The 17,875-nt window shown below is 36.7% G+C and overlaps 2 protein-coding genes across 3 annotated transcripts in view; one reads left to right on the top strand and one right to left on the bottom strand.

The window, feature by feature from the left end:
• LOC127992420 (uncharacterized) overlaps positions 1-17,875 on the bottom strand; it is a 431,446-nt gene that overhangs the window by 89,401 nt on the left and 324,170 nt on the right. The window lies entirely within an intron of this gene.
• The window catches only part of LOC127990132 (E3 ubiquitin-protein ligase HECW2), a 46,646-nt gene that overhangs the window by 4,695 nt on the left and 24,076 nt on the right, over positions 1-17,875 (top strand). For both annotated transcript variants that reach the window (XM_052591479.1, XM_052591487.1), the window contains exon 2: positions 13,554-15,141. In XM_052591479.1, coding sequence (XP_052447439.1) covers positions 14,808-15,141 — 334 coding nt within the window. In that variant the 5' untranslated portion in view covers positions 13,554-14,807. The remainder of the gene's footprint in view (positions 1-13,553; positions 15,142-17,875) is intronic.

The raw sequence follows: 17,875 nt of genomic DNA, 5'->3' as shown, positions 1-17,875 counted from the left end.
TAGTCCAGTAACCAGCAGTTAAAGTTGTATGGACCGTACTAACTGGACGAATGGAGGGGTAAGGTTTATGGTTGCATGTTCAATTGTTTCTTTGCTTGTTTAGCCTTCGAAAGGTTTTATTTCTACGTTTTATGGTTTATACTATGCACTGTGGGCTTGTATTCCCAAAACATAATCGGCAGAAGAATGTGAATACTAATGATACATTCAAGTCTAAACTGACAGACGACAAAACAATGGACTTTGATTTTACGAATAACAAATTACATTAATGGAGGGATCCATATATTTATATGATCATCAAGTTTCATGAATATCATAAAGGCAACATACACTGTACAGCTAAATTCAGTTGCCAGTTCACCTTTTATACAATTTATAACTATAATTTAGTCATTTTGTCCTTTGATTTTGTCATTTGTCAACTTTTTTTTCAGTTAGTCAAATCATACTCAACGGAATAATGTGAATTTTAATGGAGCATTCAATTCATGTCAGAAACATTGCATTTATGAATTGAATGTGCATTATCTTGACAATGTTGTTATGAATTTGAAATTCTGAACCTTCATTTAAGCACATTGCATAAATATGTGGCACATAGTGAAGGGCTGGACGATTATGGCTAAATTCAAAACCTCGATTAATTGAACATTTTACCTCGATTACGATTAATGAACGATTATTTTGTTTCTGTTTTTTTTTTTTTTGCCCTCATAGTCCACTGCCAAGGTTTGTACTGTAAGCAGGGCCATAGCTGGGGATAGCAGGGCCCCGGTGAAGGTTGTACCAGTGGGCCCTGTTTGAAAGTGTTTAATTTGTATGTTCGTTCTGTTTATTTGTTTGTGCTATTTACACAGTGTTTAAGTTTTTTCAAGTTTGTAAGTGTCCAGTTACAGAAACCGAATAATTAAATGTAAAATAGCACTGTAAAATTTAAACATACAGTCAAACCAAAATTTATTCAGACACCTTCAACTTGTCTCACATTATCAGTTTATTTGTTAGAGTTTAGAAACTCAGAGTTAAACTGTCAGAACAAATTCATCTTGATAATTTCAGATAACTTTGATTGTTATCCATTACATATCTTTCTATCAAACAAAACTTCATACAAGAGTCAATACTTTGTTGGCCAATTACCAAGCAATGATTAATTGTGTTCAGTGTGAAAAGGCCTTAGCAATTCGGTGAAGGAGAGCTCAGTTCAGTGTTACTGTCTGTGAGACGCGGCTCTCTCTCTCGTGCGCACCGAGCATAGCGCGAGTAACAAGCTGCTCAGTTCAGCTTTTCCGCGTCTTGTGTTTGAATCCTTTAAAGTCTTTTGAATGGTTACATTTGCAAGTGGCCAGGCTTAATAACACGTGAAAATGATACGCTTTCATGACGACACGCAGCAGCGTTCTGTCAACTGTCCTGAGCATCTTTTTAGACTGGCCTCAGCCAGACGGTTGAGATTGACTAGTAAAGGGGATATTTTTTCCTATTGAAAGCGCGATCTGACATCATAGCTCACTATCAGCAGTTATTTTATCTATGTTTGTATCATTTCTTATAGATTATTGCTCGGTGTAAGAGATAAATAAAGATCAGATAAAGATAAATTAGCACAGTACCAGTATGAGTGATTGCGTGTGTGAATTAGCTCGCGTGCTATCACTATGTGTTGAACAGGCGTTCACCTCCGTGTTTTGCTTTTATGCCACTGATTGGAGAGCGGAGTCATGTGACTACACACGCGGTAGTATGGTTTTTAGAGGGAAGTATTAACAGGATTAAAAAACGGGAATAACCGACATGGGAAAATAAAGTCGGTTAGAGGTTCTGAATTTCGGTTTCGATTACTTTTCGATTAATCATCCAGCCCTAATGTAGTGTCTATATTGATTCAAATTTGATGAAATTATTATTTTTCCATTTACCATATTTTTCGGACTATAAGTTGCACCGGACTATAAGTCGCATTTATTTAGAACCAAGAACCAACAGAAAACATTACCGTCTACAGCCGCGAGAGGGCGCTCTATGTCTTCAGTGTAGACTACAGGAGCACTGAGCAGCATAGAACGCCCTCTCGTGGCTGTAGACGGTAATGTTTTCTGTTAGTTCATTTCTCTTGGTTCATGTCAAATTAATTTTGATAAATAAGTCGCACCTGACTATAAGTCGCAGGACCAGCCAAACTATGGAAATAAGTGCGACTTATAGTCCAGAAAATACAGGACAATAAAACTAGCTAAAAGTGGCATGTACAAGATACGGCAAAATGCTTCTTTCACTGATTAAGTTATTATACTTTTCCCCTAAAGCATCTGTAATCACAAACAAAGTACGATCAAAATCCTTTTAGCCTATCAAGGGGTAAAAGACAAGGTCCCCCTATATATCTATAGCATTAAGAATCTATTTAAGGTGATATTAAATGATAACAATATGAAGAAACTTATGAGCATCATATGAGACAATGTCATACGATGTTGTAATTACAACTAGTTGAGAATAAAATCTATAGACATAAAATACTTAAAGCATATCACAGTGTTAACATTGAAATTTAACCTATATAAGTGTGCACTATTAGGCGCATATTCAATCGTTTGTGCAGAGAGTGGAAGCTGCGGGCTTCAGGACATTAGTGGAAACATATTAAATACTAGGGCTGGTCCAAATACCACTTTGACCTTTGAAGCTTTGGTAGTAATCAACACCATATATTTGAAGCTTCGGAGGGAGGAAATGAACATATTCTTCTCTCTAATAAAGGCTGGAATCTCTGTGTGTCTGTCTGTCTGTTTGCATTTATATTATGTCAGAACTGTTCAAACAATTGACTTCACGCATGGTAGGTGTGTTGCTGCAGACCCAAGGGAGTGCAGTGTCGCATTTTGGTGCAATATTGACACACGACACATTCAGAATTGATCAACTTTTAATAAACTACAGAAGAGCGCAAGCCGGGAGCTGTGTGCCTCACGCGGGCAGGGCTTATATGCTCATAGACAGACACTGCACTAGTGATACAAAACACACAGGTCTGTTAAGAGCAAAACTTTAAATATAGACAAATTATTATTTGGCAGGGCTACTGTATTTTTTTATGGCTGCTGTATTCACAAGTATTTTCCAAGCAAATTAAGTGCACTTTTTTTTATCATGAGTAAAATTACTGATTAACAATTTGATGTTGTCATTTTCAATGTTCACTGTTCATTTTGTGTGTGTGTTCTTGTGGGTGGGATGTGAAAAAGGGGAAAAATATAAAATTAAGAGGTGCATTGTTGTTTGCAAATCCAAGTACTTCATTAATGTGGTATGTTTTTAAATAGATTCAAAGTCCTGGTCTGTGTAGTTCTGCTGTGTGTGGGACATCAAGAACATTACTGACCTAGTTTTTCTTTATACTTTACCCTTCTGATTGTATCCCAATCATCTCAGCGTGGGGTGCTCTGGTGTGAAAATATCCTGCTGACCATCACATAAAGAACTCACATCAGAGGAGAATAATAAAAAATTAGTTATCTAACACTCCCTGTCAGCTCCTCTGGTAGTGTGAAACTCCTCTTCACCCTATTTAGTTTCACCTGCTACCAACACCTACTGTGATGCTCTCAAAGCAATCTGAGACTAATTGATGTTTTCTCCTGCATGGAGCGCGAAATCTCCACTTTACGCATGCACTGTGAGATGTAGGTTACTACTGAGTGAACCACTGATAAGGGTTGAAGTATATTTTCTCATCAAAACATTACTTATTGCTTTTGTAACTGCAGGTTTAATGCATTTGTTTCCTGCATTAAATAGTCGGTATAAATGTATATATAAATGCCACCTCAGATGCAGATTCTTGTGCCATCTCTGTATTGCAAACAAAAATTTTGTGGATAAAAATTTCATTTAATTGGTAGCCCTATAGTGTCTTATCTTTTACATTTATTGATTAAATGTATGAATTTGACAGAAAAGATTAGGGATGCACCGATACTTTAATTTTTGGTACTCGTCGTTACCAATGCCAATACCTTTATTTTCATGTTGCTAGGCTTTTTTAGCGGGGCTTTAACAAATTTGTGATTGCCTCAGAGTCTGTCCCCTTAAATTTCATATGAAAACGGTGGCAGACCAGTCTCCTCCCCGTCTTTCAGCATGCTCATCAATCCGCAGACTGCGGCGAAGCAGCGCAAGCGGACTCAAACACAAACAGAGGCAAGGTGTTTGTTTATCGATAGATTGTTAGAATTTCTGCATCTGTGCAGTTCATTGTCATAAATACAGTTTACAAAGGTAACAGGAGAGCAATCGGTTTCCCATCTACTGTAAAGTTTTTGCTCTGTTCACCGCTCATCACAGCTGTTTCCTCCAGTGAAAATTTAGCCCTTACCACATATGAGCACATACTTTAATTATACTTATTTAAATATACTTAATTCAATTATAATTACTTTATATATACACTACTGTGCAAAAGTCTTATGCACGTTAGTATTTTCACCCCAAAGAAAGGTGTTTGGCCAGTTATTTATATATTTTGCTGTGGTGTGGCAGTCGAAAATATCAGTTTACATTTCCAAACATTCATTTTACCATTAAATTGAATAATAATCTAGTGAGATTTGTGAATGCACAAGCATTCTGACAACAGCCGGTGCTTCACATGGAGACCTGATCTCACTAATCCTGAGACCTGATTAAATTCTCAAGTTAATTGATATTAAAATTAATGGCAAAATGAATGTTTGGAAATGTAAACTGATTTCCTACTAACACACTACAGCAAAATATATAAATAACTGGCTTAAAACTAGGGATGCACTGAATCCAGGATTCGGATTTGGATTCGGCCGAATTACTGGGCTTTTTGACGGGGTTCGGTTTCGGCCGAACCTTAGTTATTTTTTTTATCGAACCGAACCCTAGATTTGCACTATGCTGGTCGTCGTCACGCGGCCGTTGATTGCGTGAAGGTGTTTATGAGGAGGAACACGGCCCGACAGTTCGCTCTAAACCAGGGGTTTTCAAAGTCTAAGACAGAGGGCCTCCCTTTTGACACAACTTACCCAATGGCGCCCCCCCCCCCCCCAACACGCACACACACACACACACACAAACACAAAGATACAACACACAGAACAATGTCAGACTGTTTGCTCACTTTTATTATTATTTTTGCAGTTATTTTTAGAGTAATAACAAGTACCGTAGGTTAATATAACGTTTTTAAAACTAAGAATAATGAAACAAAAACAATGATGGATATTTTTTTTTTTAGCAATTTACAATTCCAAGAACTGTCCACCCCAGTCAAAACAGTCAGATGACCTGTAACAGAGGGTGTGGAAAGAACTTTAAACAAGGTCAAAATTTAAACATCTCTACTATTGATTAATATGCTTACATAATTATATCCCTACCTTAATGAACGGTATGCATTTGATTCCTTGCTGTGCAGACTAATTCGTGGTTGCAGTGACGTCAGAATCAGATGAAGGTCATCCTCCACTTGAAGACGTGAACGATATTTGTTCTTGATGAATGTCAGAACAGAAAATCCTGATTCGCACAAATACGTTAAAACGAATGGTAAAATTTTCCTCAGTGTCCTTTGTGAAAGTTCAGGATATTCATTTTGAATAGAGAGCCAGAAATGTCCAAACTCAATTATATTTTTAATTTATTATTATATTTTCTAAAAATTATAAATTATATATTTTTTAAATCTACCTCTGTGCCCATTGAAAGCCTTTTCAGTACTGCTGGGGACATTCGTTCCCACACTCGCAACCAGCTCTCACCTGTCAATGCAGAGCGTTTAAAAAAAAAAATTAAACTCATTTCATGTGAAAGATTAGAGGTTTTACGTTAATTTAATAATGATGCAGGAGATGTGTGTGATCTTCCGTAATATTTTTCGTAATATTTGGCTACTGTTCTAATCGTAGCCTATTCTACTGTTATAAACGAAAACTAAACAGCCTACTATCCATGTTTATTGAGTTAATGTTCAATTACATTCATTTCACTTAAGTCACCAAACATATTCTGATTTGTAAAAAGAAAAGAAATACACTTTTCTTTGCATTGCTGCACTTTTATTGAAAGGTTTTGGTTGTTTACGTGGGTAAGCATGAGCTTGGTAATTGGCAAAAAAGTTTTTCTCATCATCCTGGCATAATGTTGCCTATTCTTTTTTTCTTTTCTTTTTTTACAGTTAAAATAAAATAAAATGAAAAATACATTGCTGTGGACGTTGCACTGTAAAAAAAAAATATGCCTCTCCATCATAAAAATTTCTAGTGACCCGTTGCACCTAAAATTTTTAGTTGGCCCAATTTAAGTTGCGGAAACCAACTTTTTTGTGTTGTGCTGACTACCCCTGCATGTAGACTGAACTTGAAATAGAATGTTGTGTCAATTAAATATTTTCTGTTGACTAAACATAGCTTGTTGGGCCAACAAGCAGACTCAAATTGAAATAAAATGTTGTATTAAATATTTATTCTTGGTCAAAATAGTCTATTTTTCATTATTTCAAATAAATTACACACTAGGCTTTGATAAAAAAAAAAAAAACATTTTATTTATTTATTTAAATACATATGAATTTGCCTGTTAGGCTCAAGTAAAATATTACACAAGTATTCAACCAGTGCCGAAACAAACATCATGAGGGAATTTGTGAAGTCTCCCAGATTGTCCATGACAACTTCCTCCTCCACTACTACAGCCACATTGACCACTGTGGGATAAGGTCCTGAGTTGGTAGAACTGTCAGTCACTTCATTTTCATGGCCTTTGTGTGTGGCCCCAGTGCCTCAGTATCCTGTGAAACACAATAAATGTCTTTTAGTGTCAGACTGAAAGCATAATGTCTTATGCAATCACTACTGCACCACAAACAGTAATACCATAATAAAGATATTCAAATTAATTACCTTAATAGTCTTTGAAATTGAAGCTGGCTCTCTCAAGTACAGGGGAAGACCACGAAGAACAGCAGACCTTCAATGAGTAGTTAGATCTGTGGTCTGCCAAAAAGACCATCAATAAGACATTATTAAGTCGCTTAATTAACAAAGGGGTTACACATATACTCTACCAACAGTTTAGGATCACCTACTCTTTTCACCATTGGGCGTCATTTCAACCAACTTCATGAAATAGTTTCCTGAAATACAATCAAGATTACAATCTGAGAGGGATAATCAGCTAACAAGTGCAGCAAGTCTACAGATCCCTTAAAGAGATACTCCACCGAAAAATGTAAGTTCTGTCATCATATACTCATCCTCATGTTGTTTCAAACCTGTATGAATTTCTTTCTTCTGCTGAACAGAAAGGAAGATATTTAGAAGAATGTCAGTGGGGTATCCCTTTAAGACTGTTTGAATAACATTACCAGAGTCTACTTTGGTTAGATACTGAGAGTGGTTTTCTAACAGTCCTAAAATAGGTCTCAAACATGCTGTGCGCACGATGGCTGTTTTTTGTTCAGTCATATTGACCAAAAGCATGTCAGGTGACTTTCATGAGGCTGATCAAGATTAACCAATGGTGAAATGAGTCAATTCTGCCCAGTATGTAGGTGCTGGTCAAACGGAGCTATATGATAGGAGAAAAACAGCTTAATACTACACCAAAATATTTCTCTCTAATGCATACATGTTGATCTCAAGGTCTTAATCAGGGAAGTTGACTGCTTTGCCCATTTTGTTATCCATACCAATTGAAACAATAAAATAGCACCATAATCAAAATCTCAACCAAGGTTCCATGTACACTCCATGTAAATAAGATAACGTAAACAATACGTGTGGCATCCCACAAGCAAAAAAATAAGCCATCATCTCTGAACGCCATTTATGGCATACATTATATTATGTATTTGCGGGATTTGTACATGTATTGTAGATCATCAAAATCAAGTATACATTGAACCTTTTTGACAAATTCTGATCATATAATATAATTCTATTGTTTACATAATGAGCAATGGATAAATGTCACAAGACAATTATCAACTCAACTGCCAGAGACCTTGAAATTAAAATGTTGAGTTTTGCAGTTAAGTTTTTGTGGATCAGTGAGCTGTTGGCAGTTTGTTCTCTTAAACAGGTATCAGTAAATTATGTTACACTGTTTAACACTGTTATATTTTATACAAAGAAATGATTAATATACCTGGGCATCCAGTTGTTCCAGAAGTTCATCCAAGTTGTTCCACCTTCCCAGTCTTGCTTTTGGCTCTGTACATCTTTAGCAACCCCTGGGTGTGATTGTCCAGCGATGTCAGGAATGCTGACTTCAGGTCAATACGGTAGATGCGGAAGAATTCAGCACAAACCCGTGGGTAATGAAAGATTCAGAAGCAAACAATTAAAAGCAAAGCAAATTATTTCTTAGCCTAAATTATCAGTCACTCTGTGATAGCAAAAGCACAAGTTGTCAAGACTAGCTGTCTGTTACAGTCAATTATCATATATATCATAAGCCAAAATGCAAATGGAATTTGAAAATATTGACCATTAAAAATATTAAACGGAAACATGTAACCGTATGGAAAACTGATAACGTTAAACAGCTTACAAATCTGATAACATTAGCAGCTATTAATTTTCGTGTTAGCACAACTCTTTATTTATTTTTATCAGACTGAAATGTTATTTCACTCTTGCAAATTGAGGCTTTGTGCAAAGTACTAGCTGCTAACACGAAGGCACATGTGCTTTGAATGCCACTAACAGTTAGAACTAACGTTAGCCTAAATTATCAGTCACTCTGTGATAGCAATAGCACAAGTTGTCAAGACTAGCTGTCTGTTACAGTCAATTATCATATATATCATAAGCCAAAATGTAAATGGAATTTGAAAATATTGACCATTAAATATATTAAACGGGAACATGTCATGCTTAATAACCGTTAGGGTCGACTTTAAATCACATGCCAGTTGGAAAGGAATGCTAAGCTTTATGAGTTAAACGTTATTTTCCAGCACTGCTAATCACTGTAGGTACTCACAATAAAGCTATTTCAAACTTTGTTGATAGACAATCGATATATTATTAACCTAAATTTGCTCATTAACTCTCAGCACAAGGTACTCACCAATGCAATGTCGTGACTCCAGCCTGCTGCAGCGCTGCCTGGTAGAACTCCTTTGCGCATGCTCAGACGATTGACACTGTTCTCTCTTGCTCGGCCAACATAATATTTTTTGTGCAACGTTAAAAGTTATCTCAACATAATTATTTATTTTCTCTTGATGAACATTTTGTAGTACAATCATGGAAATCATGCAATCATTGACCAAACATATTTTTCTTTTTTGACACAACCATTATGTTGAGCCAACATGTATTTCCTCATTTGTACAACTTTTTGCATCAGTAATTTTTTACAGTGTGTTTACTTCAATTAATGTGTTTTACTGTGTAAATGGAATAAGGATGCGAGTAGGATTCGGTATTCGGTTTCGGATTCGTCCGAATCTTAAACAGTGGATTCGGTATTCGGCCGAACCCCAAAAATCTGGATTCGGTGCATCCCTCCTTTAAAACCCTTTTTTTTGGGGTGAAAATACTAATGTGCCTAAGCCTTTTGCACAGTAACCTACTGTACTTCAAAAATGACATTGTTGCTACTTTATAAAGAATGAGCATACAGTAATTCACAGAACTGATTAAAGACAGTGGCAGACATAACTAATTTTAACTAAATATCAGAGTGATTGACAGAGATACAGTAGAAACATTATGTTTGGTTTTGTATTAAAAAATTACCCAGATCGTGAAATAAATTTATTAGCTTTAGAGTAAGGGAAGCACAACTTGGGAAATGAGAGCATCCAAGGAATGTGTAAAGCTATGGATTTATTTTAAATATTTGTAATGTTCTTTAATCCATAGTTTTTTGTGACTCTTTTTTTAAAGTATCATTTCAGGAACCATTTAGACACCGGTACCATTTTAAAAGTATCGAAATGGCACCGGTATCATAAAAAACCCAATCCTAGCAGGGAACGACTCGTTATAAATTATGTGATTACGGCGTACTATTATGGTGATTTAATTTGCATCATGCTCACTGTACGCTGACCCTCGCGTACAAAAAAAAACATAATTTTAAAGCAAACTAAACACGTTTGCATCGGTGCAGGATGATAGAGACAGACACTTCTAGCCTAGCGCATTTCATACAGTTTGCTAGTTCCACTTAGTTCCACTTATATGGCTGACGTTTAAAATAAATGTTGTTTATAGTGAATGCCTATATAATTTTACAAGCCCTTTTCCTCACTCTAGAGCTGTAAAGTTCTTGGAGGTTAGGCAGGAGGGCACCAATAATCCTCTCAGCAGCTCTGACCATTCGCTGGGTCAGTTTGGCTGAGAGAAGATAAGGCATGATGATATTGATATGACCGAGATGAAATGACCGAGATGAAGTCCACAAATAAGATCCATGCATAATTCCCAGGTCTGTCGAGGTGTTGCAGGATGTAATGCAGTCCCATGATGGTCTGTAGGTAAACTATAGAGGATCCAGCAAGGGTCCAGTGACATTCTTCGGGGAAGGCTAAGACCAGTTTTTCTAATTATTTCATGACCACAGACCTGAAAGAGACAGGTCTGTAATCATTAATCATTGTAATCAAGTCCACTGATTTGGGTTTTTTGGGGACCGGAATTATAGTGGAGCTTTTAAAGCAGCGGGGAACATGGGAGAAGATGGGGGCCAGTTAGTCAGTAAAGACTTTTAGACAAACTTTTAGACACTGTGTGCTTTCCACAACCATGAAGTTCTAATATTTGGTTTCCTAAAAGCTTAACTAACCAACACCCAGCTAATTTGATTCATTTATCTTTAACATGCCATTGGAAAGAGCACAAGCTACATCTCACAATGCTTTTCACTGTCTGCTGTTGCTGTTGTAAAATAGAGCAGCTGCTCCTCTGAGGATTTTCTGAGAGTGGCGTACAGATGCAGTACGCAGGTGAAGTAATGATGAAAAGTTTCATTTGAAGCTTTGCATAACTGTGACGAGGGCTAATTTTAGCTTTAAAAAATGTGAAGACAGAAAAAAATCCTTGAAATGTCTGATGGTGTCGGTGAGCACAGCGCTTCTCAAGTGTTAGTGTGACGTCTGAAAAACTGTGGTGAGCGTAATCTGTATCTATATTAAAAAAGATTATTCTGTCATCATTTACACACCATAATGTTGTTCCAAACCTGTATGAATTCCTTTCAATTGTTGAACACAAAAGAAGATATTTAGAAGTATGTTGGTAACCAAACAGTTGATTGTAGTTATTAACTTCTGTAGCAAAAAAAAAAAAAAAATTATATATATATATATATATATATATATATATATATATATATATAGTGGAAGTCCATGGCTACTGTCAACTGTTTGGTTATCAAAATTCTTCAAAACATCTTCTTTTGTGTTCAGCAGGACAAAGAAACTAATAGAGTAATGACAATGAATAGGTGAATTCAGCAAATTATCATTATGAAAACATAATTTAAATAAAAGAGATATTTTTTTTTTTTTGGTCTTTTACCATCGTTTGAATGTCACCACATCCAGCACATGTGTAATGCAGCACATTTATACTGGCTTGCATGTTCTGTTTGACAGTATGAGCAATCCTGCGCTCTTGAGAGTAAGATTACAAAAGCATGCTTCACGGAAAGGTAAACATACTTCACCTGTCCCCCCTCAACCACCCTTCTTCCCGTTTTCATTGAAAATGACATTTCCCAGGAAAGTTCCTCGCTGCCACACTTTTAAACAATGCAGCAGAGATGTGTGGGAGAGTGAGTGAACACCATGGTAGTTACATAAGAACCAGACCGCCCAGTGGGACCTTCTCAACTCGACAGCCTTACTTGCCCATTTATTTATTTTTATCTTAAGCCACATTCACAACAGCATATTCACATGGTTAACTAAACTGCCATTAGAAATGTTAGTATACTTCCGTTCAAAAGTTTGGGTGAAAATGTAGAGTGAAAAAATGTCATCATGAATGCACAAAAGAGAACAAAGGCGTGTGTCAAAACTTTCAGTGAATAATGACAGACAATTTTTCTCTATGAAGTTTAAAAGCACCAGTCCTCATGCACTTGGATTTTATCCAGAATGTTCAAAATTCCTTTTGTCTTTCACAGAAGAAATACTGACATACAGGTTTGAGTAAAGGATGTGTAAATAATGCCATTTTTGGGTAAACTATTTTTTTAAGATCTCTGCACCAATCAGAGTACATCTAACCATGTAAACAGTATATGGCTACAGAAGTCATTAAAGTATTATGTTTATGATCTTATGCCTTGGCTGTGTTCATATGTCATATCTGATAAATGGTTTTCATTTTGTCTCTATCATTTGCTCTGTCTCCTCTGTAGTTATGTAACTTCCCCTGCAACGTCTGATCTTGATCACATTTTCTCTCCAGACTTTCATTGCTTTCTCTTCTGTTTCTTGTTTGCTCTGTCTCTGTTTTTCTCTCCACTTCTCTATATCTGGGTAATTGGATCCATATTAAACCAGAGCACTGTGATTTGTTACAATGGCTTCACTCTGTCAAAAGCAAACTACTTGTGGTGTATTTGAAAACATAAAATGAAGAAATTAAACATTTTTGGAAATAAGCAGAACTGTATTTGTTCTTTTTTTTTAAAGGCAGCATCTAACTGATAAAGTCCCCATTCGAAAAAATGCAATGGCGTATTATGGTATTAGAGGCAAATGTTTTTATATACCATATGCGTCTTAAGTGTCAAGTTTTGAAATTGAGATTTATACATCATCTGAAATCTAAATAAGCTTTCCATTTATGTATGGTTTACTAAGATAGGACAATATTTGGCCGAGGTAACAACTATTTAAAAATCTGGAATCTGAGGGGTGCCAAAAAATCTAAATACTGAGAAAATCACCTTTAAAGTTGTCCAAATGAATTCTTAGCAATTCATGTTACTAATCAAAAATTACATTTTGATATATTTGATATATGTAGTGTAGGAAATGTACAAAATATCTTCATGGAACATGATCTTTACTTAATACCCTAAAGAAAAATGGTACTGATTAATCATCACAATCATGTTCTGTAGTGTTTATTTCAAAACATCGCATTGGGATGGGGCAATATCTATAACTGGTCTATAGACACAGTGAGACAGCTCGTGGATGATTTTGGCAGTTGTATAGAAGACTTTTGCGTTTGGTTGTTGGCCAGGATGTCCTGAGGTAAGTTGGGCAGGCCACGTCACTCTGTGTTTCACACCCTTTTGGAAATCTGCACAGACAACTCGACCAGAAACAGCTAATTTAGGAGCCTCTATGCTTTTAGAAAGCAGGGCTGACTGAGAGAGAGAGAGAGAGAGAGAGAGAGAGAAAGGGAGGGAAAAATGGTAGTGTCATCATTCAAATAAGAAAGAGCGTTACAAAAGGATTACCCAGTGATGCTTCTGGGCAATATTTTAAGATATTTTGTGTGTGTGTGTTTCTACCTTTTCAATATATTCATTTTTCCCTTTTCTTTTAGACATCACTCGTCCTCCCACTATGTCTGCTGCTACCTGGCCCATTGACCAAACTCCAGCATGGAATCCCACCATGTCTCAACCCATATCTTGGACCTGAAGGCAAAGCGGAGATCAGATTTTTAACATCCTAATCTTATCTTAATCTTATTCCACATTTAGCTTCTACAAATGGACAGGAACAATCCTGCCTGCATTAAACGAAAGGAAGAAGTGATGTCCATAGCAGGCCATTCAGACAGAAACAATTATGATACTGAGAAAGTTCCTATAATCAGTTCATTTGTGTCTTTCAATGCTTTAATCCCTCAGAGACTGTGAATATGGACCGTTGAGGGTCCTGACTGGTGTCCAGCAGTGTTTGTTTTCTTTTTCATTTCTGGATTGGATGCTTATGTGATACTTCAGTGGCATAAACACAAGGACATTGGGTATTTCGGAAGTGGGTATATAATTGTCTTTTTAGTTGCAAAAGCCCAATTCCACAGAACTTGAAAAAAATAGAAAATCGTGTCAATCCAAATCTCAACCTTGAGTTAAAGCCCATTGGCACATAGAAACAACCTCTGCATGACTTCCACCATTTCTCAAAGACTTTGTAAATTAACTTTTGAGAGATCTGACTTGCATTGGATACTCTTCATTTTAGATGTTTTTTTTTTTTTTTTTTTTTTTTAAGGAAGGAAAAATACTTCTGCCAATAAGGGCATGTTGGCACTTTGTAAGGCAACTACAGGGCTAATAAGGCCACTTGGCACACAGAAACAAGCCCTGATATACTTCGATCATTCCTCAAAGACTTTGAATGTGAACCTTTGAGAGATCTGACTGGCATTGGATGCTCTTGGAGAGTTTTTTTTTTTTTTTTTTTTTTTTTGGAGGCCCATCAATCCTTCAATCTTCTGGATTAGTTGTGTTTAAGATACCATAAACCCTAGATTGTTAGGAGTTTTGGAAATCAAGTTTACTCATCGTTTTAGATGACACCAACACTTTCAGAGAACTTAAGGAAGGAGAAAATTTCTGTCAACTAGTGCTGTTGGTGCCTCTTGGCCGTGAACCCATATCCCGACCCCTTTCTCTTCTTTTTTGGCCATTTGGCACCTATTTCTTACCTTCATCTCATCCCGACCATCACCATTCGCCCCTCACTTGCCACGGCAGTCCTCCCTCCCAGTTCCTGCCCCCACCATCCTCCTCCTCATCACCCTACACCTTCCCAACACCACACTTCCCACCCCTCCAATCAAGTCACCATGGCCACAGGTACTACCACCACCGCCCGTGAACATCTCCTGGTGGTGCGGAGGCGCACCCCGCACATGCATTACACACTGTGCCCAGAAAACCTTCGCAGCCTTTCGGCACAGGGTGGCTCTGGGAATGGGGTGAACTCTAGAGAAGGAGTTTCTGAACCGATGGGCCTGCAGCGGGCAAACAGTGACACTGACCTGGTGACATCGGATAGCCGTTCCTCCTTAACTGCCTCTACATACCAGTTTACGCTTGGGCGAGGGCAAAACCTGGTCATCTCTTGGGATATCAAGGAAGAGGTGGATGCCACTGACTGGATTGGGCTGTACCACATTGGTAAGAGGCTTTGGGGTCTGGGTAAACTCTGTTGAAAGTAATTCCTTTTTATGGAAGGTAGACTTATATTTATTTATTGTTAATTACTTTGCATTCATTTTTATCACTGGCTCTTTTACTTTTGTTATGGAAACACTACTTGCAGGACTTTTATAATGCTCCAATGCATGATTTCTGTGGAGCTAACAGAATTACAGAAAATAATAAACACTCCCCCAGTCTAGTCAAGACTTAGCTTTGTTTGATCTAATGTTGTTAATTAAGGATACTCAAGCAAGCAAATTGTAATTACGTTTGGAGGTAAAGGTTTGTTGTCTAAAAATAGTAATTTTTCATGCAAAGCATGTAACCTATCGATGTTGAGCAGTTTAGAATGTTTAGTTAAATTTTTATCAGGGGTTCATTTTTATCTGGTTAAAGTTAATTGAGTAAATGTTTAAATTACGTTTTGAAAGATATATGAACAGGTTCTCAAAATTAGAGTTAGAGAAAAAAAATTCTGGGGTGAAAAGGAGGATGAATGCTGTAAAAATATTATTCTCTTTTGCTGCTCCATTGATTTGAATACAGACATTCTCTGACCCAGAGGTTTTTGTATGACTAATTGACCAATGACAATAGTCATTGCATGAGTGGTTCTGGTAATGGTATATTATAATATAAAATAAAATAATATATAAACATCCATGTTTAATGGGGACATTCCATAGCCATAATGGTTTTTCTACTGTACAAACTATTTTCTATTTCCCTACCCCAGTATTGCTATCTTTGTGGGGACAATTTGTTCCCCTAAGTTTAAACCTGAACCACACACACACAAACGCTTATTTATTGATATTTAAGTTAATTAAATATTTTAACAAATGAATGGTGCTTTGTCATTTGATTGGACTCAAACCAATGTAAAATTGTTTTCAAATGGGTAAAAACCACTGATCTATAATGACCTCATGAAAGTGAAGCCACTGCGCACCATATTGGTAATCCCTAGTGTGCGTAAACATTCTATTGAATTAATAGGAAATTGTATTTTTTTATGAGAAAACATCACATCACAAGCCAGCGTTAAAACATTCATTACAGTAGCAAACATCATGAACATGTTAAACATCAGACAGACACAACCTCAACATGTATATAACAAATGACAAAGTGCTCATTCTGAAATCTGAAGAAAGATTTATGCTTTGTATACTTTTATTTTCCTTGTAAAGTTATTCATTGTTTATATCATTTTGTTATAATGTTTTTATACTTAATTCGGCGCTAAGTGCAAATGTTTCAACAGTGATTTTGTTAACATCATTAATTTGGAAGCAGGTAATGATTTGAACGGTGGTTAAATTCATTATTAATTTAGCTTACAACATTTTACATGCAAACAGTATTGCTAGTAAACATATTTGCACGATGTATGGAGGTAAGAGGAAAAGAAAATTCCATCAAAACATTTCTGAAGATGGTCAGATCCTCTCAGAGATACATTCATATAAACCACGTTTGTCTTTATTTCGAGCATTTAACAGTGAGCTTGATCTGCCTTGTACAGTGTTTTTTCCTCTTTACAGACTTACAGACACAAATTACATTTTGTGAAATTATTGCAATGCACTTTGTTTGCAATTCTGGAATAAAAATAGGCCAGAATAAAACAAAAAATCTATTCTGATTTATGGCTGGTCGACTGGTGCATCTCTAGAACCCAATACTTTCCCACACTTCTGATGTAAAACAAGTAGGTGGTACTTCAGCTTTTGCGTGTCATTTGAATTAAATGTTCTTGTTTTGGGTTGGTGCATATATCGTCTGTTCTTCTGCTCTTTCTTGTTGTGATGGTTAGCGGTGCATTAGCGTGGATTCCCCGTAAATTAATTTGTTGTCTGACTACATGAACCGAACCGTGACATCTGTATTGGGATGGTTTGAGACAAATATTTTTACCAGTACACCCCTACATTACAAATAATATAACAGAAACCATACATTTCTGCCTTGCACAGTAAATACTGTCATACTACCCACTGTGTGGGTTTATTAAGTTGATGAAGCAAGTGAATGAGCAAATTAAAACAAATGGATTGCTGACTCTGTTATGCACTGGGTGAATTGCACGGTGTTATTAGCTACATTTTATCTTGTCTTCTCCTCCGCACTTGCACTGATGGTTGAATCTGTTTACTCAGCACTATTTCTTGAAATTATAATTGCTATTATTAAAGCTCCAATATGTAGGAATTTTGTAATAAAATTACGAAAATAACTTGCACAGTGTGATATATTTCCTCCAGTTGTGTACTTACAATATCTCAAGAGTCTCCAAAGATTTTTTATTTCAGAGAAATTCCGATTTTAAATAACTGGCCATCCCAGAAAAGAAATGTCGCCTCTCAGTGACGCAATGTCCGCTCTATACGTTTTTTCCGGTGTAGACCATGTGATGTTCCACCACACCGGAATATCACATGGTCAAATGCGGAAGTGGTGGTTATGTTATAGCTGCGCGTATGGTTTGGTTGTCGTTGTTATGGATCACGATTACTCTTTGGCGAGTATTGAAGTGCCAGTAAAACGTAAGCGTCCATATTCGGATACACGCAGACTGTGTGACAAACGGAGGAATAAAACCAGGATAAATATCGGCCAGGCGTTTACGAGATGGAGAGAGCTGCGCGAAAATCTTGGACTTGACAGAGACTCTGCTCTCGCGAGTGTATTGATAGACAGGTAAGCA

The sequence above is a fragment of the Carassius gibelio genome, chromosome A1 (assembly GCF_023724105.1).
Source record: "Carassius gibelio isolate Cgi1373 ecotype wild population from Czech Republic chromosome A1, carGib1.2-hapl.c, whole genome shotgun sequence".
Taxonomy (NCBI): domain Eukaryota; kingdom Metazoa; phylum Chordata; class Actinopteri; order Cypriniformes; family Cyprinidae; genus Carassius; species Carassius gibelio.
The sequence above is the reverse complement of the archived record's forward strand: the minus strand, read 5'-3'. Positions and strand labels throughout refer to the sequence as shown.